Below are 26,431 nucleotides of genomic sequence, written 5' to 3' on the forward strand. Positions count from 1 at the left end.
AGAAAAAGTACAAAGCAGTATGAATGAGAGTGACGGAGAAGCGGGCAGTATTGCAATCAAACCACTTGTGGATCTAACTGAACAGATTTCACCAAAGAGCCTACAGGTTCTACATCATTAACCAAGCATTCAAAGGCTAAAATAGTTTGTCAATTGCACCAGCTAACCTATGCGCTAATTGGGAATCATAATAGATCAGAAAAATGACCACTGGGTCGGACAGTGCAGGGCCTGTCCGACCCAGTGGTGCAGGGCCTGTCCGACCCAGTGGTCATTTTTACATAGAATTGCTTAATGAGCTCTGCCCATCACAGTGGTCACTAGGGTAAAAAATCAATAGCAGGGACTTGACCAACCAAGTGGTCACTGTTGTAAGGAATTGCTAGGAAAGCCCTGCCCACCACTCCAGTAAGTAATCATGAACAAGGCTCTGTCCACCCCAGTGGTCAATAGAACACAACATTAGCTGGGCCTGCTCTGTCAACTGAATCAGTGGAAGAAAGAGTGCAGTGCTCATGAGGTTCAGCATCCAAAGGTGCTGCGCAACCTCTGCAGCTTTCTTTTTTACTGTGTCAGCTGGACACAACCTCACTGCGTAGTGCACACTTGGTTCAGTATACGGAGAGGCTAAACTCAAATGTAAAAGACATGCTGTCCAGCTGCATTACCAAGGCGCCATAGATGAGAGAAAACTGAAATGTCTTAAGAAAAAAGGCACAGTTTTTACATTAATACTTTGAACATTGTAAACCATTACAAGTGGATTAAGGCAGAAAGTTATGTGATGTGTATATTAATGGAACAAAACAACAAAACTTTGTAATTCAAGAGCACACAAAATATAATTAATTCGAAATGGCATAAGACATTGGTGGAGACAGAACTGAGTTTACAGTCAAACCTGTCAACATAAACATCAAAAGAACTGAAGTGGCGAGTACTTTGGTCACTGACAGAACACAATGACAATGCAAAGGCATGGCAGACCTGTTTGTCACCAAAACTGAACTGAGTGAAAAGGTGTAGGAGCCCTGTGCGGCGGGCAGCTGAATACTAGTGAAGAAGTGTAAGCTTTGTGCATAGTCAAAACTCAACGACAGTGAAAAGGTGGCAAGATGTAATGCGAAGACAGAACTGCAGATTCAAAAGCGTATGTTCTTTCTTCGTGCATCAATTCAAATAACAGTGAAAGGTGTGAGTGCTCTGTGCATGTACAGAATTGAACAAAGGTAAAACGTGTGAGAGTTTAGTGCCTGAGCAGAACTAAATAATAGGGAAAATATGTGCAAGACCCTTATTGCATGCAAAGAATTGAATGATCCATGATGAAAATGTGCAATCAAAAGCGTTTTATCGAATAGAAATAGTATTTAAAAGACACAAGCTATGTGCGAGCACTGAACTAAATCATGGGGAAAATGTGTGAACTTTGTGCAAACATATAAGTAAACAAAAGTGAAAAGGTGTGAGCATTATGCACATAATAAAAAAAGCAATAGTGAAAGGTTTTAAGTTTTGTTGCTCAACAGAACTGAATTTTAGTGAAAAACAATAGCATTTTGTACAGACAACTGAACGGCAGTGAAAAGGGTATGCTGCAGAGAGGCAGAACTGAAAGACTGAAAAGGTTGCCGGGCGTTGGGAATAGAAACTCATAAACAAAAGAGAAATGTCGACTGACATTCATGTATTGAAAACCAGAGAACTTATTTTACCTTCTGTCCATTGGCTCCAGGGAGGCCGAGTTCACCAGGTTCGCCCTGTGATGGGAGGGAGAGATGATTTGACTTATTAACATGTCGAAGGAGGGATCTTACCCAGGTTCAGGCAAAGCTTTGTGAGCAGAGCCAGCTGTGCTCTGGGCCAGGATCTGACACTAGGATGGGAGCAGTTCTCCTACTTCCAGGATCACACCATGAGGTGTGAGCAGATCCAGTTGTGCTCTCACTCCCAGCTTTAGAATTTCAGCTTTCTGATTCCAACATTAGCCCCCCAGGTTTGTGCAGAGTTGTCTGTGCTCACGCTCCCAGGATCACGCACCAGAGTGTGAATCGTGCGTCATCTCTCTCCTAGGATCAGACACTGGTCTGAACAGAGATGCCTGTACCTCTGGTACTCAGATCAAACCTTCACGTTTAAGCAGAAGCGGAGTATGACCACACTCTCAGGAGGCGACCTTCGAGGGTCAGCAGACTGTCCTCTGTTCCCACTCCCATGATCTGACCTTCAAGGGTGAGCCCAGCTCCAAATGCTTTCAATCGCAGGATCGCACATGCAGGAGTGTGCAAAGCCATCTTTGCTGCACACCCAAAATAATGCAGTCCACTTTGTGATTTAAAGGGGCACCTACACTCATGGTCAGACAGCCCAATGTGAGTAGAGCCACCTATTTAGTGGGAAGAGTGGTGGAGATGGGATATGTGTTCCTACCCACCAGATTACTGTTTTCTCAACATAGAATATCTCAAAATTTCCAATTCAGAGATGTATCATTCACCATCTTCCTTATGCCATACATATCTAAATGTCATCCATGCACTACTAAAACACATTCTGATGAGAACACTGATTGTGCCTTTTTTTGCATTCCACAGAATGGCACCAGGCTGCAATTCTGTGTCAGGTGAGTTAAAGAAGCCCATTCTGTCTCAGAGATCTTCCCAGACCTTCTATTCAGCAACAGCAAGTGCATTCCATATTAGTGAGTTCTTAAATAGATCACCCCTAGTTATTAATGAGCTCAATCCTATATCTGGGATAGAGAACCACCCTAGCACCATCTACACATTGCCTTGCAGGTTGGTCCATTTTCCTTGGTTCCCTCTCCCCTTACTAATGGATGCTCCTCACCTCCTGGATGCTACCCTCACTGGCTCCTGATTCTCATTTACACAAAGCCCTCACAACCTAGTTGCAAAGTATTTCGTGGCTTGACCCCCACCTACACATGGTTGTCTGATTCTACACAGCAGACCCACAAAAGCCACATTCACCAGCTTCTTACCGCTTCTCCCGCTGGTCCTTGACTTCCTGGAATTCCATCTGCTCCTGGAGGACCTGGCGGACCCTGTAGAAGGAAGACAACACACATCAGGAGCTGGCATTATCCACACATATGAGATTTATCGCCTCGCCTATTCTGTGTGAAGTTTGAGAAAAACACTGCAAAGATGGAGGATCTGAAACTCATTTCCTTGGACTCTTGGTTCTGGGTTGGTGCTGGATATAACATAACCTAAGCTACAAAAGATGTTTACAGGGAGAAGATACACATATTCACCCTGCTCTGAAACAGACAATGTGTTTTTACAATTAATTGTTCAAAGCAATGGAGTTCTAGAGGATGAGGATCTACCTCCTGTTAACTTTTATTAAATGTAAAGTCTGCAGGGTCCAACCCGAAGAAGAACATATTTGGCGCTGAGGACCACAGAGACAATGTTTTCATTTACGAAATGTGGGCGTATTTTAAAGAAGGAACTGGGTGTAATATATAGCAAGATGCATTCCTAAGAAAGTCAGCAAAGAGATGGACAAATGTAGGTTTCATTGAGCAGGCTGGCTGTCACATTTATTTTTCTCTGCAGAACTTTAGGTATGTGACCCTTTAAACCAAGGTAGAGACTTTATATGTAGCTTGGATGTAAGTATACCTAGTTACTGAATACTTAAATCCTCTATGAGAATAGCAGATACATGAAGTTAACTAGCAAGAGTGTGGAACTTCAAACACAACGAAAAATGGAAGCATCTAGCAACAGAGCTAGCCAATGAGATGCCTGAGATGAAGGGAGACAAGTCAATTAACTCTTTTTGTAAACAATTGGTGGAGGTCATTTGGAGGATACAGATCAGCTGAAATTAACAAGCAAGAGGGTGGTATTTTCTGTGCAAAACACATTTCTTCACAACTGACAGCCGCCAACCTCTGAACATTGTGGTCCTATCCTAGATCTGTCCTGCTGAACCAGAATACAGACTGGCGGTCCACATTTTTCTGGTCCTCTGTGATCAAGGAAGAGTCTTTTGCTGGGTTAGTTTGCATTGTCATGGTCTTCTTGTGATTCTGGCTTTGCACTGGTTAACAAGTGATACTGAGAGCAGGGCCATATCAATGGTACAATGGTGACAATTTCTTTCGACGTCTATCACAATATTTTTCAGGTGAGCTGTATTGTCAGATGTGACCCACACCTTCCTTTATACTCCCCATGAACATCTTGCAGTCTGTCTCTCCTGCTGTATATCTCTGGTATGTCTCACCACTTTCAGCCAGCTTTTTATTGGTTCTCTGCCTCGGTGTTCAACTGTTTTCTTTTCTTTATAAAATTTCCATAATCCACTGTGTCTAGGTGAGAAGCTTATTTATAAGCAGAGTCTCACTACACGTTGAGTGTCATTGTCCAGGAGAATGTGGCAGGTGGAGACAAATCTGTGCAGCAAGACAATTTGTTATGACACAAAGTACAAAGGTGTTTTTAGGCCAGATCAAAAGATATCTGTTATTCTAAATATATGCCTTATTGTCTCACTCTGTGTATATTTCTGTTTCTTTTGTGATTTTTAATGCATTATTTTTGTTCTGGAGTTGTGTGTCTATGTCTCATTTGATGTGCCTCCGACCAACTTATCTCATTGTGTGTAGTCAGTGTCAGCTCTGGTCTCTGTACTTACTGGGGGTCCCTGCAGCCCAGGGGCACCGTCTTGCCCGGGGGGGCCTGGAAGTCCTGCTGAAGAACTGCGGTTTGTGCCAAATTCACCTGGAACGCCTGGCAGTCCAGGGACACCTGGAGGTCCTGGGGGTCCTGGAATACCTGGGGGGCCCTGAGCAGAAAGCAAAAGACAGAATAATATTACACAACTCTTGAGCCATCTACTTTCAGAAGTCATGATATGGCGGTCCTATTTGCACCTCCACAAACACCAGCCTGCATCAGGCTGAGGGAACCCTACTGGTCTTCACTCTCAGGAGTGCCATTCCTTCTCTGTGCAGAGAATACACTCTGCCTCTATGCACAATCTTCTGATTGATTTTGATTTTCTCAAAAGTTACATGATTCCATGTTACTTCATCTTGTTCTATGAATTTCTTGAGACTATTGCCTTATGGTTGAAACTAAAGTGCACCTTGGGGTATAACATCTCTATATAAGAGGTCCCTTCAGTGTTCAGGGTGTTCCTCACCACCCACACAGCCACTCATGTTTCAGAGCCCTAACCCCACCATTATTCCATCCTTTGGTAGGAATCACCTCCCTGCACTCATACAAGCGCTATATAAAAAACATCCATTAGTGTTCTGGGTGCCCCTCACCACCCACACAGCCACTCATGTTTCAGAGCCCTAAACCCACCATTATACACTTGTGTGGTAGGAGTCACCTCCCTCCTCCATGCAATTCCTTCAGTATTAGGGTCTCTCACTCTGCCCCCCAACAACCACCCTTGTTTGATGAGATTCTGCTAACCCCACCAGAGGCAAGGCCCCGGTCAGGTACCTTCACCACTTGTCTGGTTTCAGTCAGACCCATTCTCTTTGGAGACTTCACCCAGAATAAGAACCTCCATTATCCCTACAGAATTGGAATCCTACCTTATTCCCAGGTTGTCTCTACTGTCCTGGGTCCCACTCCATCCTCGATCCCAACAGGGTTGTGACCCACCCTTGGTTCATATGACTGTTTTAGTACCTAAGCGCCCTCCTTGCTCCGTTCTCAATTCCGAATGCATGATCGGGTCCCAACTACAGACTTTACACACCCAACTAGTGTCAGTAGTCCCACATCATCTTCACTTGTAGTGCTCCAACCCGCACAACTCCTCCCGTGCAGCCGGCATATTCTCCCCCCCAATCTGTGCAAGGTCAGGAAATACCAGCACACAGATCCGCTGCATTCCACTGCAAATCGTTCTAAGCATGCACTCCTGTAGTTACTGCACAGATCAGGGTGACTAATCAGTACCACTGCAGTTTTCACCCGGCACGGTTCACTGTCTCTACCACAGGACCTTAGGTGGATGGTCCATACGCCATAATCTTTTCTGGGGTGAACCTTTGGGTAAATTATTCAAGAATTGTCTATATGTGCACCCTCAACTGCGAGGCCACGTCTTACATGCTGTTTTTGTATGATGTAATTAAACATTTTCTTTGGTCCAGTAAATAGATGAAATGTCCACTGCGCGCACTCATTAGACCCGTCACAGCGCTCCGATCTTTCATCGCATTAATATGATTAATATTGAGTGTAGACTGAAAGCACTCACCCTGACGCTCTCCAAATCTCCACCATAGCCGGAGCCTTCCATGTCTATAAATGTCTGCAAACATAAATTTGTGTGTCAGATCTGAGTAAACAGACAAAAAGTGCACAAACAGAACATGGCAAGTGCTTAACTACATAAACGCCAAGCAATCACCTCCTGTGGGATAAGTAGCGAGGGTGGTGGGATAGAATAGCGCAGAGAATAAAACTGGGCAGAAATCCACTTCCGTGCATTGAAACAGACTTACCAATTTGTCTAGTTTAGAAGCAATTGCAGGGGGCCCTGGTGGTCCTGGAAGTCCTGGGGGGCCCCTGACTCCAACGCCAGGATCTCCCTAAAGAGAGAGGGTGATCATAAGCAACTTCAATACAAACAGCAGCTCTTGTAGAACACACACATCCAACTCGGCCTTGTTCTTCTGATGCTCGTCATCATGGCCCACCGGCTAGGTTTGAAACTAATTCTCTATGCAATATTAAAAACACACAGTCCACAGGGTACAGTGACCAGTGCTGGATTATGCGGCAGCAGAGAGTAGGGACCTGACCTGCCCATCGAGCCGGGGAGCCCTGCAGCCTGGTCATTGATTGTTACAGGGCTGGATATTGAGGAGGTTTGCTGTTGGGATGTGTTTTATTGGTGTGACATTCACCTACTGGAAGTTTTAAGGTGTTGGATATCTGTTTACCAATATTTGTATATGTTTTTTTTACCTTCCTCTATTATGATTAAGTTAATATACTGTGTTTAAAGGTTGGATTATTCGGTTCCCGCAGACAGGCGAAAGAGTGAGATTGTATAAGAGAATGGGGTGATTTTGGGGGCGAGGCTGTGGCTCATGTTACATGAAGGTTTGTGGAAAAAAGTCATAGGTGTCCAGTGGATTTCCTGTCCTCACACAGAAATACAGAAACTGTGGAATATGGCGGAAATAGGTTTAGTTCATACACTAAACTGTCTGAAGAAGCGTGAGGAAAGACACTTTTAAGTCCTCGTCTGTCCTCGCACAGGCCTTTAGAGTAATAAATGGACCACACATGGTCCCACATGCAAGCAATTAGCAACAATCAGAATAATGGATTTAATGCAGATAACTCCAGAAACGTATCTCTCCAATGACCCCAAGCCCATGTTTAGACTAAAATCTCTTACTTGTTTATTCGAAAGAAAATCCCCCTCCCCATTGGTCAGTCAGGTTTCCCGACAGCAATAAATAACAGTGACTTGTTAAATCACAAAACATTTCCATGCAGAGAAGGATACTTCAAGGTAATTTATTCCATAAACTAAAAAACAGGTTTCAGATATATGTATAAAGTGCCCCACCCGGAGCTGCTGTTCCCGCCTCAGCTCTTTTCCCCTCTAAGGTTCCCAACAGCCTACAGACAAAATCCACACAGGCTCTGATTCCAACTCACAACACACACTCAGAGACCTTTCACGAGATTACTAGATGACTTAACATAGGACCACAGAAGACAGGACATAACAGACCTGATATTTACCATTATCCCAAAAGATCCAACCAGAGGAACTCATCTTACCATTAGACAGTTGATGCCTATTTTTCAGGAGTTTGTGAAACAAGAGAACACTTCTCATAGACAAAATGTATTTGTGCAACACTACAAATATCCTACGCCTATAGTTGTAGGATTCACAGTGCAGGAAATGCACATTGTTAGAGAAAACATATGTCTACACACTACCCTTAACACCAAGTTGCAACCCACCCTCACCTTTTAAACCTATTGCGCTTACTCGAAAAATGTACTAGTGAAAGATCTCAAGGGATGTGTAGTGATAGGGAAAGAGTGACAGAAATGGAAGGGGTGGGATTCCTCCTAGGAGTTCTGTTTAAGGGACGCTGAACTGCCCATCGCTGGTACACACTGAGTATTGGTATGTGGCATTACGGAGGAGTTTCCCACCCCATCCATAACAGATGGATGGGATAAGATAAGGAGAAAGCTACCCATTCAGCTTGAAGATGGTCAAGGAGGGAGGAGGACCTGTGCCAAAAGCACTCTCTTCTCTTCAATAGGCATGTATGTGCATGTGATTCTATGAAGGGAGAGGTACATAGCCTCACAACCTTCTTTCTTTTCCGCAGAGCAACTACCTTAGGATTATTTGAGTAGGGCTCACCTGCCAAAGTAATTGAGTTTTGGGATGCTGGCAACTTCACATAGAATTTAATAAAGAGGTACACAAAAAGTATAGATCCCAGACTTTCTGCTGTTACAAAGATTTGCACTTCTGTGAATCAAGGCTATTTTGTAAATCATTGCAATGGGAGTTATTTTCCTTGATTTGGAGAATAAGGTCCTTAGTGTTCTGTCTGCTCGTCAATCATAGATCCACAAGTATTTCAACCTATTACCTTTTCGCCCTTCATGCCAGTATCCCCTGGAGTGCCTGGAAATCCTTGAGGTCCCACATCACCCTGCAAAGGGAAGCAAACAAACATGTAACAAAAGCGCTGGAGCCCACCAGCTAAATCATAATGCCCCCAGACCACCACTTATTCCCCTTCCCTTTACCTCTTCCCACCTATCGTGTAGGGCCACTGCTTGAGGTTTCCTGAAAGCTGAATGCCTTCCTTCATTGGTCCTTAGGCAAATGTTTGTATTTACCGAAGATGCCAGTGGTACTCACTTAGTTGCCACTGCCTCAAAATCCACAGTCTGAATGTCATCCTGTAACAAGACTGTTGCCCAATCTTAACATGTTTTGGCCTATCCAGGTCTGACATCTAGCCTAAATTGCCAACTCTATTTATGGCCAGTCCCTTATATCGAAAACCTCCTTCCAATGCCTGACCCCCAGGTTCTGTTTTTAGGTCTCGCTACGAATGCAGCGGAGCTGCTTCGCTAGCGAAGACTCTATTGCTGTGGCTTTGGTGTGCGAAGGGAGACAGGAGGTGGCACGTGCGGGCAGGAGATGTGCACGCGTACGGACAGCGTGCACATTTCCTGCCCGCGCGTGCCACCTCCTGTCTCCCTTCGGGACAGAAGCCGGCACAGCGTGAGCTTTCACTCCCCCCCCTCCTGTCTTCTTGTTTTATCTCTCGCAGACTGTTATGGCGCTGGTGGGGGGCTCGGAGTTCACGAATCCCTTTATGGGGCTGCGGTGCCAGGCGCGCGATGCCTCATTTGGCGCACATCTTCGGAAAGCGCCTCGCTTGATCCCGAGCACGGGCGGCGGGGCCTTGAGGGGGACGTTTGCCTTAGAGCCAGGCCCCGCGAGGTAGTCCGGGAACTCCATGTCCTCCGTAAATGCTAATTCCTTATCGTTCTGTCTTTTAATTATTGTCACCCGCTCTTCTCATCTCACTTTGAGAGGATGCAGGGAGATGCGCTCGGAGATGCCGTGAATGGCAGAGCGGGGGTTTGTTGCCCCAGTGGGTGCTTAAAATTCACGTCCTTTTGGGGTCGTGGGCCCTGGGCAGAACACAAATCACACAATTATAGAACACATGATAGTGGGCACTAGGGCGCGCCGGTTCTAGAAGTCACAAGGGCTAGGGCCACTGGGCACGGGGGTGGATATATCCCTTCTGTCAGAGGTGACTGTGTGGCCGATGCCGCTCTGGATCTAAGTGGTAGCTGTAGAAGGCTCGTGCCCCGATTGCACTGGAATGTTGAGGCTATAAATATGGCTGATTAAAAGTACCTGCTGTTTTACAATGCAGCATTGTTTCTAGACTGTTTTTTTAGGTGCTACTTTTTTGTTTGTTTTCAAGCACTCTAGCAGAGTGCAATCTTTTCAGCTGGCTCCCTCGCATACTTCTCCCCCCTCTGTGTTCCCATTACCATCCTCCTGTTCCTCCCCTGTTGCATTTGCTCCCTCTCTGTCCATGTTGCTTCTTCCCCCTCACTCGTGCGCCTGCTGCCCATGTTGTGTTTTACCCCTCCCTCCCTCCTGTCTTTGTATTGCCTTTGCCACCTCTCTTCCGCTCCCTCTGCTGTCTTTGCCCAATCCTCCCTCGTTCTCTCATGCTCTGGGTGAGCCCTTAAATAGCGTGTCCTCAGAACAGTGCATTCCATTAGTGTCTCTCTCTCTCTCTCTCTCTCTCTCTCTGTCTCACTCTCCAATACACACCACTAGATGTATCCTTCATCTAAAACAAATTCTGTTTCTCTCTGGCCCTCTTTCTCACATATCTTTCTCTAAGATGTGGCCTTCATGATCACCTGTGTTACAATGAAGCAATATGAAATAAATACTTTGATAACTTAGCAGCTTTTAATCTACAAAAAAGAATACAACACTTACAGGTTTGCCATCTTCTCCGGGATCACCCTAAATGAAAAATAAAGAATGTTAAAAATAGAATAAAACTGAGAGCAACAGAAGTGGTGACAGATCTGGGAGACGTATAAAGGGCAGAGAAAAAGATGGGCGGTGGGAGAGAAAGGAAAGAGAAAGGCAAGGAGACTGGAGAATAGGGGACTAGGATAGAATGTCAGCGGGGCACGCGGACAGAGGAGGAACAGAGGCATATAGAGAGAAAAGGTGAAGGATATTAAAAATAGAAGAAACAATAGAAAATTACAAAGTAGGAAATTCCAGGGACCTTTATTTTAACAAATATAAAAAACAGGGCTTATTTTGAAGATCAGAAAGAATTATTCAGTAATGTTTTAAGGTCTAGAGGTTTATGCAGAGTTTGCTAGTTAGTCTGGGCTTCACCCAGAGCTGAATGAATTTAGTACTTATCAAGACAGTAGTGCCTCTGACATTCACTTAGGGCTGAGTGAATGTGCATTTTATGCACAGTGGGTGATCCTGCGCATTACCAAAAGCTGAGAGTGTCTGAGTCTTAACTAGAGGTATGATCTTTATCAAGACTTCAATGAGTCTGAATTGTACCCGAGCGCACACTCATTTATAGGCTAACATTTACCTCTAAACCGCACAGAGCTTTCTCAAAGAATGTGAATTTAGTCAAGTGACACCATGGTTCAGCATCCCTGCTCTAAAAATTGTCCCAGCACCATTAGTCTCTGGCCTTTTAGATTGTGTTTACTGCTTTTGTCTCCTACTACTCCTCCTAGAATCTGTTTGTGTCATTCCCTACTCTTTGTGCTTAATATTTCCCAAAATTTACCCTGCCGTTGCATCAAAGGATGAACCTGCGAGAGACCACATTGCCCCAAAAAAAGCAGCATATTGTATTGTAATTATTCCTCTCAATCAATAAATATTTCAATCCTCTCCTGAACAAACCTTAAGTTTGGTGTAAACATTTTTAAATAGCTAGTTGAGCATCCCCCTCATATGATTAAAGATTGCTTTATGAATATAAGCTATATTTATCAGAACTAACTGATTGTGACAAAAAGTGTGATGATTGACTGTGCTTTTCAGATGTAAAATAGCCGCTCATGCATCCCAGACAATGAAGCTGAAATACTCCTGTGTGCTGGTCCAAGATTTCATTGGTAATGTCTCAAGCCAATGTCTTAAAGGTCCTGAGCCAAAGAAGCTAATGGTTGCATCTGTTTCTGTCGAGTGGGTAAATTAAGAATTCTCTGAGAGTTATGATTTTGAAAGAAAAGTGGTATCCATTGATGCTGGGCCATGTCTGTAACAAAATGTTCCTACCACGTCAACTCGTAACATACAATATCTGATACCTTGCCATCATCTGCATATTTATTTCATGGCTAGTTCCTTTTTTCTAGTGCTGGATCATCAGGAAAACGAACACATACTCTTTTTCGGGAGGATGAAAGGGTTGCAAGCATATGTATAACAGCTAGGCCTTGGCAGAGTTTGCGGATTTCCGCGTAGAAGTGACCAAAAACCTCTACAAGCGGTCCAGCCGTTCACGTTGATTTTTAGCACCAGGTGTTTGTCCCACACTGGAGAATCAACGTGAACGGCACCATGAGCAGCACAAGAAGGCGCTGCTTCTTTCCTCAATGTGAACGGATGGTTTCTCAACACGAGCTGTCGCAACCATCTGTGACCGCCCGCATTGGGAAATATTGCTGGGAAATGGTCTAGCGTTAGATTTTCTTCAATCGTGCTTGCCAACTTAACGTTGGTGAGCGCGAGCGAGGAAAAAACTCGGCTCAGCAACGGAACACTGCGTGCTCCGCTGAGCACGGAAAACTCTATAAATTCTGCTATTGTTGCAGATGCATCATGTTTTCTTTTGCAGTTTGAATCTTTTATACATTCAAAATGTTAGAATAGAGTACCAGGTAGGATCCAGCTTAAGAGGAAGAGGGGTTAGAAGTCGAAGCCGTCTTGAATAAATGGCTAATCTGTTCCATCTGAGCATCTTGAAGCTAAAGAGCAATGGTTTTCAAATAAATACACAGAACTCTAGGGCTGCCTTAAACTATTTTCTAGGTGATATATTAACCATAAAACATCTGCAGATGTTTTGCTTTTTGATTGTTTTGCAGTCTCTTCTGTGCCCCTTAATAGCACAATATGATACATTCTGCGATCTTATTTGATGGTAAAGGTGTTATCTTTGACTTTCTGTCTCCCTCATATATATGAGGTTTGTGTGCATGATATAATTGTGTCCTTCTGGCATTTAATGTGTGCTGACTTCTCTGTTGCTAATTATTGCTATTAGATATAAAACGGTCATCAACAGGTGTCAGTTGATCATAGGTTCTGAAGCAGTGACCAAACATTTCTTTCCTGAGGGAGATGCCTCAAATTACATGTAAAATGTATACAGTGGTTCACATTGAACTCATTTTATACATTTATCAATAGTACAGCAAAATAACAGTTGTTGCTAAATCCATAGAAGATGAGCATCCATTAAAGTTTCAGTCATCACAATAGTATTTATTGCACAATGTAGAAAAAAATTAAAAAGAATCAATAAGATGAGTATAGTGAATCACAAGGGGCATATCATAACCAAGAAAAATGTGAGACAGTGAACATGGTACATGGTATATTGTTTTAGCAAACAAGCATGTTTTGAGTTTGGAGTGTTTTAACAGCAGTGGATATCTGTGCCTCTGATGCACTTGCATATTATATAACAATATGTTTACTTTTTAGTCCTTTTGGAAGCCTGTCTTCAGATGCACTGATCCGAATGACTAAGGTTCAAGGCGCAGTGGAGTAAACCATTCTTTCAGGACATAAGAGCTACATGCAGACTACCTCCTCGTATTCTAGTGGTACCTACTGTATTACCTGTTTCAGTGGAAGCGCCATGAGGTGAATCTGAGTGTAACAAATGCAAGGATGGGTGGCTTCTGGGATGACAAAAGTGTCTATTTGGCTGTTGGAATACTCGTCAGCTTTTACTTACTGGCTCTCCGTCTTTTCCAGGAGGACCTTCCTTGCCTTCTGGTCCGGCGGGGCCTGGAGGTCCTTGGGGACCGGATACCTGCTCCACCACGGAGCCATCATTCTTCCGCACCATGGTGGCAGGACTCCCAGGGGGGCCAGCAGGCCCTGGAAGCCCCAGTTCCCCTTTTTGTCCTTTCGCACCAGGATATCCAAAGCCTGCACTGCCCTAAAGAAAGTCACAGACAAAAGTGGTTAGAGGCCCCCACAAAAGCCTATCACATGGGTTATTGTGCCTCCCCATCACCCCCTAACCATGAATACATACATCCCCCCAAAAATGTGCTCCAACCTACATAGTCCCCACACAAAATCATCACAGGTGCCACCTCCTTTAAAGACCCATCACACTGTGACAATGTTTACATTTTAATTTCATAAACCATCACCATCAACACAGCTACAACTCATACAGGATACATTTTCATTTCATTCTGTAAAAGAGGTACAAGCACCATCACACAAGGATAACCTCACCCACCTCCCACAACCCCACTCATCAACATCTCTGACACTGTCTGAAAACTCAGGAATGCATGACCATCTTCCACTAGACTCCAGATCTCCACGAGCACCACCTGATAATGAGATCTGAGTGCATTACGAATAAAAAACACATCCACGCATTGTCTCATCATCACCAGGTGGCAACAGTGCCACCCCTCACTAAACAAGCCCTCTGCCAGCCTCCCTTGCAAACTGGTATACCCATCAAACATGGCGCCCTCCAACAACCAACCCCAAAACACTGAGGCAGTCTCATCATCACCCAGGAACAAATAGGTACAACTGTCAATATTGCATACTCTGCATATATAATGGTGTATATACTCTGCATATATAATGGTGTATAACTCCCATCAAATATGGCTGACAGTTTATCTATCCATGACAGACACCATCAGCCGACGCAGTCAACAAGACCCGCTGACCAATATCCGCACATATGATGGAACTCACCTTGATGCCAAGTTCGCCCTTTTCACCCTGTGAAATAAAGGAGCATGTCATTCAATAGCTTGATGCAGGAGCAATACTGTTATATCCATATACGATAACAGTTGAAAATACCTGGGTGACTGCATGTGAAAATACAGAGATAATCATGGGTGACTTTATGTCATAATAAAAGAGATAATCATGGGGGACTGTAGGTAGCATTAAAGAAATACAATTTTGTGTCCATAGATGATATCCTGGTTGCTAATGAGTAACAATACAATTATAGCAATAACAACAGCACGAGAATCCCTCTGGTAGACATGCCAATAGACCCGATTCATGCGGGAACCTGACGACTTTTTTTAAGCCTAAAAAAAATGGCTTTATTTTGTCCTTCTCCCGCCTGAAATTGCCTCTGCTTTGATAAAAGTCAAATGGAGAAATACATTCTCTCAATTATTTTTTGAAAATCTCCCACTTTTCTCTTTTAGAAAGTTGGCATGTATGCCCGGGAGCTCACATGTGAAATAGACAGACCCTGCGGTTGCAGCTCATATCACAGGCAATTTGCACTCTGCGACTCTGGGCAATAGCTTGCTTAATCTCCACTACGGCCCCTCGCGGCGGGATGCCTGGCTTTCACCTTGTGAATACCCTGCCGGGGTATCTCACAGGGGAATACCAGGACGGGTTCCCTAAGCAAGCGCCTTGAGACCCCTGGGTGATTAGTGCGCTATATAAATCGAAATACATTTACATACATTTACATTGATTGCAAGGAATTTTTCTGGTGACTCTTTAGATTGATTTTGCAATGCTTTTTTTGAGCTATTCAGAATCTAGCCACTAGATGGCAGAAATGTGCAAATAAACCTAGACAGAATGTTCGAAATGTTGGGGTTCATGCAAAAACGTATGTAAGAGTGTGTATGAGGACTCCAGTATAGTCCTGGAAGAAAATTAAATACACTGGTGTAATTCGCGTAATTTTGAGTTTTTTGCATTGCGTATATTATGAGAATTTTCCTAATTGATACCCTTGCCAGTTCACATAATCACGGGCCATTTGTGGTAAAAACGAGAACAACAGAAAGCGAGTAGCTGTTTGCAGTGTTTTAGGTCGAGCATTCGAGACCTCTTGTATATACTTTAGTATATACTTATATGTGTATGTACTTTGTGGGCTCTGAGGACTTGTCTGCTTCCGCTTAGGGACTTTTTTTCTGTTCAACTGCCTCTATTTACCTGTCTTGATAGAAAACGACCAGTAGAGGTAAGTAAAGTACCAGAATTGCTTTCTGATGAGGGACTTTCTTTTTAAAAAAATTCTGGCAACTGCCTCTATTTAACTTTCTTGATAGAAAACGACCAGCAGAGGTCAGTAAAATACCAGAATTATTTTAGCATTCTCTAGATTCCAGTCCACAGAAATTGTCTGCGACAGGCACCCATAGACAATAATATATTTTTTTAAATCTTGTTTTTTCAGTGATATGATCGCCGAAGGCCCTGATTTTATATTAAAAACAGAGCTTTGGACTATACCATTTCCCGCTGAAAGACAATATTTCTGTCCAGGTGTTACCATACCTAGCGTGTCACACAGTTTGGTGCTTACTTTACCTCCATGTTAAAGAACAGTAGATATTTCAGCACCCAGTCTAATGTGCTGCATTGCTAAATACATATAAGGTCCCAAAGGCGAGACCGATTGCATTGCAAATGCTTGCTAACGATTGATGTTAAGAAGCATTTAGTGCTAAATTATTGTGCAAATTGACAGATTTGCAAATTTACATTATTTTGCCAAAATTTCACGATTATGTGAAAACAAATCACGTGAATTACGAATACCCACACTCCTGTAGTACTCTTTTATTCACACTTACATGTAAAATTGTAAACATGGGTTTATTCAGGGAACATGGATATAAAGTTACTACACGGAAAAAGGACTGTGAGTGTTTTGCACTTTTACTAACAGGTAGCTGGACATCACAGGGCCAATTCCCAAAGACATGAAGGAGTACATAAAACAATACTCCTGTAGTACTACTTCCTGTACTTATAAATTATTTTGCGATTCAATCACTTAAAGTTTGGATAGCCATAAATACAATAACTGGCCCTCTTTATCACTGGCCTGGTTAAAGGGGCAGCTAATATGGAGCTGAAATCAGGGGGGGTTGATGATACGACTTCACTGTATTACGGGTGGGGGGTGGGGCGTAAGCTGATCCAATATAGTGCCATACAAAATGGAGAATAACATGCATCTACACAGATTTCTGCATATAAACCTGGAATAACATTGCTTTACCGGTGACAAAGTCCTCCAGGTATGAGCTGGAGGATGTGTCCCTAGTAGATCATGCATAACAATTGCACCCCTGAATACCAGGTGCGATAATGCTGCACAACTTATGATTTCTGATGGGGCTAGTACCTCCTGTTGCTGGTCTGATCTGGAATTACAAGCCACCCAGAATTATGGCCTGAGTGATTGTCAGTTAGCTTGAAAGAAAACATCATTTTTTTTCACATAATACATTTAGTTCTTTAATGTTTCACCTTTTCTTCAATACACAATGATCTGCACCAAACCATAACCACAAAGCTAACCGAAACTACTAAATACGATTTCTGTCTCTGCTCCTATTCCTACACCTCATCTTATACACAACCCGCCTCTGAACACTAGCCATAACCCCACCTCTAACTGGAACCCTTACCCACTCTCAACCTTTGGCAATAATTCTTACCTTAACCCAAATATTTTTCCTAACTCGAACTATAACCCTACCTACTATGCTTCCTCAAACTAAAATTAAACAAACTAAAGCATTTCAACACACGTCCTTACATTTTTTTGAAACTGTATGCTTTCAAGCAGATACTTTTAATTTAGAATTTATGATCTAACTACAAAACTTACTACCCATATATCATTCAGAGCATGTGGCTTTGCAACAGACTGATGCTGCAATGTGGTCATCACTCTTTGGGTGATTACCTATTGAAGAAACATCCCTAGGTGATAATGCAGGACTGTCACTGAGCTATTATATACAGGTGATAGAATAGCACTGTTGCTTGGCGGTAATGATCTAACGGGGACCCACCATGTGGGTGTTGAAGAAAATGAAATAATCGTCTATAGTGAATATCCTAATTAAATGCAGCTGACAGAAAAAAGATTCTCTTCATGGGAAATTCTTACCTTTTCTCCTTTCCCGACTGCTGCCGCCGGACCCACTGCGCTGCCGCTGTCTCCTTTCATGCCAGGCACACCTTGTGCCCCCTTCTCACCAGGATCACCCTTCGCACCTTTAGGGCCAGGCAGGGCTGTAACTGAAAGGTGTGGTTTACAGGTAGGGAAGTTAGGATGGGTACCAGACACTGTCCATTCAAGCTCAAGATCTACTGCACTGCATCTGCCATTTGTCAATCTTGGATCACTGGATCACAGACTGACATGTACTGGCACATTTTTTGAGAATAGTTTTGTTTTAATTTCACAGAGATTTTACCTTTAAATCTCAACAGAGGCACACATTGGTGCTAAAGGGAAAACTATATTAGGAGGAAGAAAACAGTACATCATGCATTTAATGGCAGGAGGAAAGTAGAGTACCATGCATTCGTTAGCAGGAAGAAAATAGTGCATCATGCATTCCTTAGCAGGAAGAAAATAGCCACAGAATTGTGATAAGAGATGGCGAGTACCTCTATGTGTTAGTAGTGAAGATTGTTATGCCCTGTTAGTAATAGAGCACAGAGAGCAGAAGAGAGCATGTTGGCAGCAAGGGAAGGACGAAGAGAGCCACGCTCTGATGGCGAGTCACTGGGAAGAGTTCCACAGATTGGTGCAGAGCAGGTGTTATTTGTGCTTCACCATTTAGTAGCAAAATGTGAAGAGGGGATTTATTGTGTAGTAGTAAGAGGTGGGATGGTGATCTCTTTGTTGGTGCTGGGTGTAGTGGAGACCTAAGAGGGTGGGGGAAACATTACATGCACTAAAGTTCCTATTACAGTGTATGCTATTTTTTGGTTGTGACAAGTTCCACTTGATGGTGGAGCAGAGTAATTTAGTGCTCCACTCAGTTATATGTATTTCATATACTCAATTTGTGTTTAACAATATTAATTTGTGGGCATTATATTAATAATAAGTAGGAGGTGGCTATATTTACCTTAATGAGAACCACCCCTATAGCTGAATTATAATGAATGTAGTTATATTAAATAGAACAATGTATACCTTTAAATGTAACTCAGGGATTTACTAACTGTACTTGCTTGGAAGTCATTTTGATGTAAAGTTAGCCTAACTTGAAACGAGGCCCGAGCTATATGAATTTTCATTTTGTCAAATGCTTTGCCAGTCTATTGTTTTTCTCTCCTCTGCAGGTGTCTCTCTTACTGCATGTCTTGTTAGATAGAATAGGCTTCCCTTTACTGTATTAGACTGATACTTAATTGGACTTTGGCTTCGGACATGGAGACCCCATTGGTGGGCGAGATCCGTCTGTACCGGGCTGAGCGGACTGATGTTACAACCGGGCTGAGCGGACTGATGTTACATCCAGGGTGGCACAGATGGTTGCTTCGTTGTTCAGCGATAGGAAATTGGGCAGTTTGTTTGTACACAGAGAATGGCCATTCTTGATTGGTCCGTTTGATAGGAACTGATATGGAAAGTGTTCCAGAAGTCTCTTTTCATGCTTTAATTGTGTGTTTTTTAGAAGAGGTTAGCAGATCCGGTCATGACTGCTCAGAAAAGAGCTCTTTTCAGCTCTGCTGATTCCCTGCCTGAGTGTTGAGCTTTGTGCATGAGCCCTCATACTTTTTTCCCTGAACCCTTATCTTGGTTCATCTGGTGCTCGCACCTTCCTCATAGAATTCCCCTTGCCACGTGCAATGCTTTATTTAGAACAGGGAAGCCCCCTTCTGGAAACAGTTCATTTGATATTTTACTTGCTGTATGTCATCATATTTTGCATCTTTTTCCTCATACAAATTCAAAATACATGATCATAGTAATATGTATGCTCTTACAATGTTTTTACTACAATTCTGCTGATTGATTTAATTTGTAACCTGAATTAAATTGCCAATAACACCCTTAAAGTTTGGACAACATCCTTTCTCTTGTTTCTGTGGAATTACATTGTTTCCATTGTGATTGAAATGCATTGCTGCTGTTAGCTCTTTCTTTACGCTTCAAGTCAACAATCAAAGGTTCATACGACCAGAGGGGGATTCTCTTTGCTGATTATATTAAGAGGCTGAGATGCAAGGATCCTTGCTCTATCAGTGGTAAGGTGTGGGGATTCATTTTTTGGTGGCATGAGGTGATATCTGGACCCAGCAGATGACAATGTCATGTGGGTAAAGTCATTGTATGCTGGTAGTAGGGTCCAGCGAGGAGATGTAGGTGACAGTAAGGGGACGTATGCCGCATTGTGTGCTGGTAGTAGGGTTCAGTGAGGAGCTGTAGGCGACAGTAAGGGGAGGTATGCTGCATTGTGTGCTGGTAGTAGGGTTCAGTGAGGAGCTATAGGTGACAGTAAGGGGATGTATGCCGCATTGTGTGTCTGTAGTAAGGTCCAGCGAGGAGCTGTAGATAACAGTAAGGGGAGGTATGCCGCATTGTGTGCTGGTAGTAGGGTTCAGTGAGGAGCTGTAGGCGACAGTAAGGGGAGGTATGCTGCATTGTGTGCTGGTAGTAGGGTTCAGTGAGGAGCTGTAGGTGACAGTAAGGGGAGGTATGCCGCATTGTGTGTCTGTAGTATGGTCCATCGGGGAGCTGTAGATTACAGTAAGGGAAGGTATGCCGCATCGTGTGCTGGTAGTAGGGCCCAGTGAGGAGCTGTAGGCGACAGTAAGGAAAGGTATGCCGCATTGTGTGCTGGTAGTAGGGCCCAGTGAGGAGCTGTATGCGACAGTAAAGTGAGGTATGATGCTTTGGAATTCTGTGGTAAGATGCACTAAAGAATTGCAAAGGATTGTAAGAGATGGTAGGTTACGTTTGTATGATGGTATGGTGCAACAATTAGCTAAAGGTGATAATAATTGGCGGCATGGTACAGTGGGTGTCTGTAGCAGAGGCAGTGAGGAGCTATAGGTGATAGAAATGGGCTGTATGGTACAGTAAGAAGCTAGAGGTGATGGTAAGGGCGATATGATGCAGTGAGGAGCTATGGGAAACGGTAAGAGGCAATATGGTACAGAGGAGTTACAGGTACTAGTAAGGGATGGTATAGTACTTGTTTAGTGGCTTTGGGAGAGAGTTGCTGGAGGCAGTAAACAGTAGTAGGGGCTGGTAAGGGGAAAAGTGGAGGTCCATTCACAGTATATCAGACGTTTGTTTAATATAAATGAGTGAATTAATAGTTACAATGCAAAATATAGATAGATAGATAGATAGATAGATAGATAGATAGATAGATAGATAGATAGATAGATAGATAGATAGATAGATAGATAGATAGATAGATAGATAGATAGATAGATAGATAGATAGATAGATAGATAGACAGATAGACAGATAGATAGATAGATAGATACTCAGACAGATAGGTTATAATATGCTATTTATCACCATTGTCGAGTGTGGGGAGGGAACATGACTCACAAGAGTTGAAGCCTCCAGTGAGTCACGAGGTACCTCCCTGAAGAATAGTAATAAATAGATTATACTCTGTGCATCGACATATATGGTTTAAGCCATTGTATTTTTTCATGCGTGTCGTGTGTGCTTGTTTTAACAAACAATGTATTAAACTGAAACCAGAAGCAGGAAGTTACTTTTGTGCAGTGTGGTTAAATCACATATATTGTATATATTTAAGCTATGGCAGTGAAAATACATATGGTCCATTAACACGTTATTTAAAGCCACGGTAGTAATAAACGCACATTGACACATTTATTGCCGGGGTGCTAATGTCAAATTCTAGTTCATAGCACAGTAGAGCAAAACTGACATGAGAAAAACACTTCCTCACAGATTACAGATCACAGTTACTTCACACATAGAAACAACGCTCCTGATAGTCACAAGGCCTCGTGCACGTGCTTTTACCTTATTGCATTAATGTAACGTCTTGCATCCTGGTTCTGGTTAAATATGTTTTTTTTAAGTTTACATTGGTATTCACTATACATGCAGATTTGCAGAGTGCAATATGCGATTTGTTATCATTGCTGAGCGAAGTGGGGGCATCATGGCTCACTCAGGGCTTTATATCTCGTGATTCAGGCCCCTCCCCGAACTGATTAATGGTAATAAATAGCATTTTACACTCTGAACGTCCGCGCACACACACACACACACACACACACGCGCGCACACACACACACGCACACACACACACGCACACACACTCTTGTGTAGAGGTATTGTTGGATTTAAGCCCCATTCGAATGTTTTAACACCCTGCACTTTATTACTATGGCAACCACCTTCCAGGACCGCTGCGCAGCTCCATCCTCTCCACAGCATTACATTTCATAAACAAGCACTTCTCTTGCACAAGGATCTTGAATCCTGTAGGCTAACAAACATTTCGGCACAGTTCTCTTGATCACAGAAACAGAATGATCAAAATCACATCACCCGAGATCATTCTCGCGCTAGAGGGCGCTCACAGCCCACAAGACTCTAGCTTCAGTTTGCTGTCATAGACCGTCTCGGCTCAACTGCAGGCCACATGGAGAAATATACACTATGGGCCAGATGTAGTCGACCCTACCAGTCTGCGAGTCGCATATTGCGTCGTTCTGCAAATTGGACTGCACAACAGTGTCTCAGACACAGTTTGTGATTCCTAATGGGGTCGCAAATAGCATGCCTCATTAATATTCACGATGTAGGTGCAATTTGCGACCCTATAAGGAATGGCTAGCACCCCCCAGGGATGGTGGCCTGCTGGGGTTAGCAGACCACAATGTCTGTGACTGCTTTTTTAAATAAAGCAGTTTTTTTTAAATGCAGCCCGTTTTCCTTGCAGGAAAACGGGCTGCATTTAAAAAAGAAAAATTAAAGTTTGTGTTTCATTTATTAAGGGCAGGTAGTGGTGCCTGAGACCACCGCTTGCTCTTAAAAAATATTTTTGCATCCGTTCACAAATGAGGAAGGGGTCTCCTTTCCATTTGCGAGTGGCTTACCACCTACTTGAAGTAGGGGGTAAACTGCGAGTGTTTCTCGGCCGCAAATGTGGTTGCAAAACAATGGTACATTCCATTGTGACTTCTTATTAGGAAGAGATGCCCCTTCCTAATAACGAGAGTCGCTAATACTATTTTGCAAATCACCGGCTCGCAAAATAGTGTTTATACATGCCAGGACCCTTTTTTGAGGTTGCAAACGGGCCGATTTCCCATTTGCGACAACAAAAACGGTTGTATATCTGGTCCTATGTCTGTCCACAGAAGGGACAGAAATTAATCAAATGAACAACACATGACTTACAGCCTTTTATCGTGGTGTTCACCCCAGAACAGGAGTATAACTAAAGTTTTACAATGAAGAACGCACAGATTATAGCCTCAGCGACCTACTCACAAACTCCGGATCTCAAAATTTAAAGACAGTAAGACTTGACAAATGACTGCCAGCCAAAAACAAACGTCTCTCCAAGGTGTTCAACAATCACTGACATGGTGGGTTATCGCGTTGTGTTCTGTTTGCCAGTGGTTGCTTGTTAGCTGCTACAGTACACTTTACAACCTCTTTCTCTTTCGCTCTCGTTGACTTTGTGAATGCATTTTGACCTATGATCAGTGGTCGAAGTGGGCAGGAACGGCAGGGCACGGTGTGCCCCTACTTCTTTAATTCAGTAGATTCCGTTCCCCTACTTTTTTATTATGAACATGCGTCCCTGGACGTCAGAAATATTCTGTTCGTGGACGGGCGGGGAGCAGAGAAGGAAAAGGTCTCTGTCTCTTACTTCCTGCCCAGACAAGACAAGGAAGGTGTCCGCTTCTGCTCTGCCGCTGGCAGCTGCCCCCTCTTTCTTACTCCTATTGCCTCTCATTCTGTCTAACTCCTTCTCACTCGCCGAAAATCATGAATCAAGAAATGGTTCTCACTGTCTCTTCCTGTCGTCCATTTGTACCCCTATGAAATGGATGCAAAAAAGAAAACCACTTTTGCTGGAAATGCCGTTTTGACATTTTTCTATTCCAAAGTGCAGCCTCGGAAATAAAATGTTCAAACTCAGAAAAATAATTAAATAAAGCAAGATTGAGTGTTCTTAAAGTGGCCAGATTATTTTTTTCAAACCCCAACACATTAGCGCCACTTTACAGAGTTTGCCAGTAAAGAGCTACTTTTGGTTTCTTGTCTTTCTTTGAACAGCATTGTTTTCCTCCAGTACCTCCTACCTGGAGGTACTGCAATACCTGGTTGATGGGTGGATTGGAAAACAAAATGTGTACGCCGGCTTTGTGTTCACAAATGTGGTCTTTTGAAACCATACTGCTTACGTTTTGTAAGCATATACGCAGTGGACATTGAAATGGGTCCTTTCTGGGCCCTTTAGTTATGTCCTTAACTTTTCAGGCAAAAATACTTGTTGATTTCTGAATAATGACTGTAAAAGTGTTAAGTTCACCATGTTCCTGCTTACATTTTACATGCTTTATTAAATCTTTCCTTCCTTATGAGTGTTTGCTTTTTCCAGGATGTTGTTACCTTTTCTTTTAGGCAGCATATTGCTCTTGCCTAGTGCGTAATTTGAATTGAGTGGCATCCAGTTATTTATAGCAGGTCAAATTGGATTGTAGTTGAAGGCAGTATGAGTTTCTCTCAGTGGGGCAGTATGGTGTTCAGTGAGGGAGCAGATGTAGCACTGGGGGCAGAGTTGCTGAATTTAGAACTGGGGAACCAGGTTCAGCCATGAACAGTTCCCCAGACCACTCTCTTGATGGAGCACATTCCCATGCTAGACCTTAGAAGGCACCAGAAAAGCCCTGGTGTGTTAGCACCAGCAGGTGGACCCTAGCAGTGTCAAGTGTGGGTTCACCTTGAAGGCTTGCCCACCACAATCCATACTGAAGTTCACCTCCAGTCTTGCGGGCAGGCCCACGAAGTAGCAGACCCTAGAGCAACAGTGACTCTGTCACTGAGGTCACAGGACCCCTGAGAAGAGCTGGCTCAAGGGCAGTGCGACTGGTGTGATCGCAACGGGCGCTGACTTTGAGTGGGGGCGTCGTATATTATAGTTTTAAAAGTACTTGCTGCCTCCTTCCTGGCCCCCAGCTATTTTCGTCAATAATAAAAATGTCATGATAACTCTGATGAATAAACTTCTGCCTAGAGCGAGATCGGAGATTTGTCTAGTGGAAGTTTTGACTCATGAAAAGATAGCGCAGAGGATTAATGTGCCTGCTGCAAAGAACATGTAACAGACACCTCAAAAAGTGGACATATTGTAAATAGGTCAGTGGGTTACTGCTTTTGTCAGTGAGATCCTTTTGCTACTTGCAGTTTATAAGTTAAAATCCTAGCAAAGAACAGTGAGCTATTAACTTTCATCTAAGAGCTGCATACAAACTGCAAGGTATAAACTAGAGCATTATGGTTTTTTCCCTAAGCCTTTGATTATCCTAATGTTGCAAAAAGTGTTATTTTTGATAGAAATCAATAATGATTATTAAAGAGAACCCCCAATCATGGTATTAAGTTTTAAATTCTGAGTTTGTGTTTCTCCAGGCAATCACTATTAAACTATACTGTCTACTACTATGGTTATCATGTGACTCATACACCTTGTAGTCCTTTGTCTTATGTAACATTTCCTATATAGTGATTTACACACGTAAAATTGATTGTCTCTGTGTATATTGCTGATGACAGAAACTCCATGGCTCGGAAACAAATGGCTTGTACTTCCACTTTTAAGCATATTTGGGACATTCTGTGATTAGAAACATATTCCACTTTGTGAATTTATTGTAATGTCAATAGCTCATATTAATCATTAAATAATCATGTTTATCCATTGGTTGAATTACATAACATAATAAGCTGTAACTGGTCAGTGAAATGCCAAACAAATACTAAAGATTGGGATGTTTTGCGCATCCTGACCACACCTCTAACTCCGCCCACTGATCCAATCCTCAGTTTATTCCCGCCCTCTGATTCTACGCCCACAGTTCCCCTACTTTTTTCCCCCGCTTCGACCACTGCCTATGATGAATGAATGAACTAGCATTTATAAAGCGCACAGCTACTCAGCCGAGTGTCCCGGGGCTGATAGGCTGCTCTCCACTTTCCCCTGTGCCCATTAGTTGCAGAATAACCAAGTTTTGAGTTGTTTCCTGATAACAGCCATGGCTCTGAGGGTCGCCGGAAGATGCTTCCAGGTTTAGGCTCTCAGAAACAAGGATCTCCCTCTGGCTCTATCCCGGCGAATCCTGGGTATAGTAGCCAGGCGATTAGATGAGGACAACAGAGTCCTCGAGGGGGTGTAGTGACATATTCTCTTCCTGATGTAAATGGCACCCATGCCATGTAAGGCGTTGAAAGTAAGCACCAAAGCCTTAAATGTAATCCTCTTTTTCATTGGCAGCCAATGAAGGGCACTAATGTGCGGGGACATTTGGGTCCTTGGATTTAAATTAAGGCCCAATCTTGCCACTGCATTTTGAACTACCTATACAGGATAAGTTCATATAATGCCTGAACACCCATCCTGTGGCCTAGTCTAGCCCACTCACAACCTGCAGATATGCTCAACCATCCTAAAATGACGAAACAAATGACTGCCAAGTCAGGGCTGCAGTCGTATGACTATATATTTAGGTTGTTAATATCAACCTATGGCAACATTGCATTGCATCCTCCACAGCGACTTACCACTACATTGTATAG

General features: G+C 43.2%; 1 protein-coding gene across 4 annotated transcripts in view; it reads right to left on the bottom strand.

The window, feature by feature from the left end:
- Window positions 1-26,431, bottom strand: part of COL18A1 (collagen type XVIII alpha 1 chain) — a 439,200-nt gene that overhangs the window by 79,308 nt on the left and 333,461 nt on the right. For all 4 annotated transcript variants that reach the window (XM_078681471.1, XM_078681470.1, XM_078681469.1 and 1 more), the window contains 10 exons: window positions 17,768-17,898; window positions 14,566-14,592; window positions 13,568-13,774; window positions 10,546-10,572; window positions 8,651-8,713; window positions 6,515-6,601; window positions 6,268-6,321; window positions 4,675-4,824; window positions 3,005-3,067; window positions 1,716-1,760 (listed from right to left, as the gene is read on the bottom strand). In XM_078681471.1, coding sequence (XP_078537597.1) covers window positions 1,716-1,760; window positions 3,005-3,067; window positions 4,675-4,824; window positions 6,268-6,321; window positions 6,515-6,601; window positions 8,651-8,713; window positions 10,546-10,572; window positions 13,568-13,774; window positions 14,566-14,592; window positions 17,768-17,898 — 854 coding nt within the window. The remainder of the gene's footprint in view (window positions 1-1,715; window positions 1,761-3,004; window positions 3,068-4,674; window positions 4,825-6,267; window positions 6,322-6,514; window positions 6,602-8,650; window positions 8,714-10,545; window positions 10,573-13,567; window positions 13,775-14,565; window positions 14,593-17,767; window positions 17,899-26,431) is intronic.

The sequence above is a fragment of the Lissotriton helveticus genome, chromosome 3_1 (assembly GCF_964261635.1).
Source record: "Lissotriton helveticus chromosome 3_1, aLisHel1.1, whole genome shotgun sequence".
Lineage (NCBI taxonomy): Eukaryota > Metazoa > Chordata > Amphibia > Caudata > Salamandridae > Lissotriton > Lissotriton helveticus.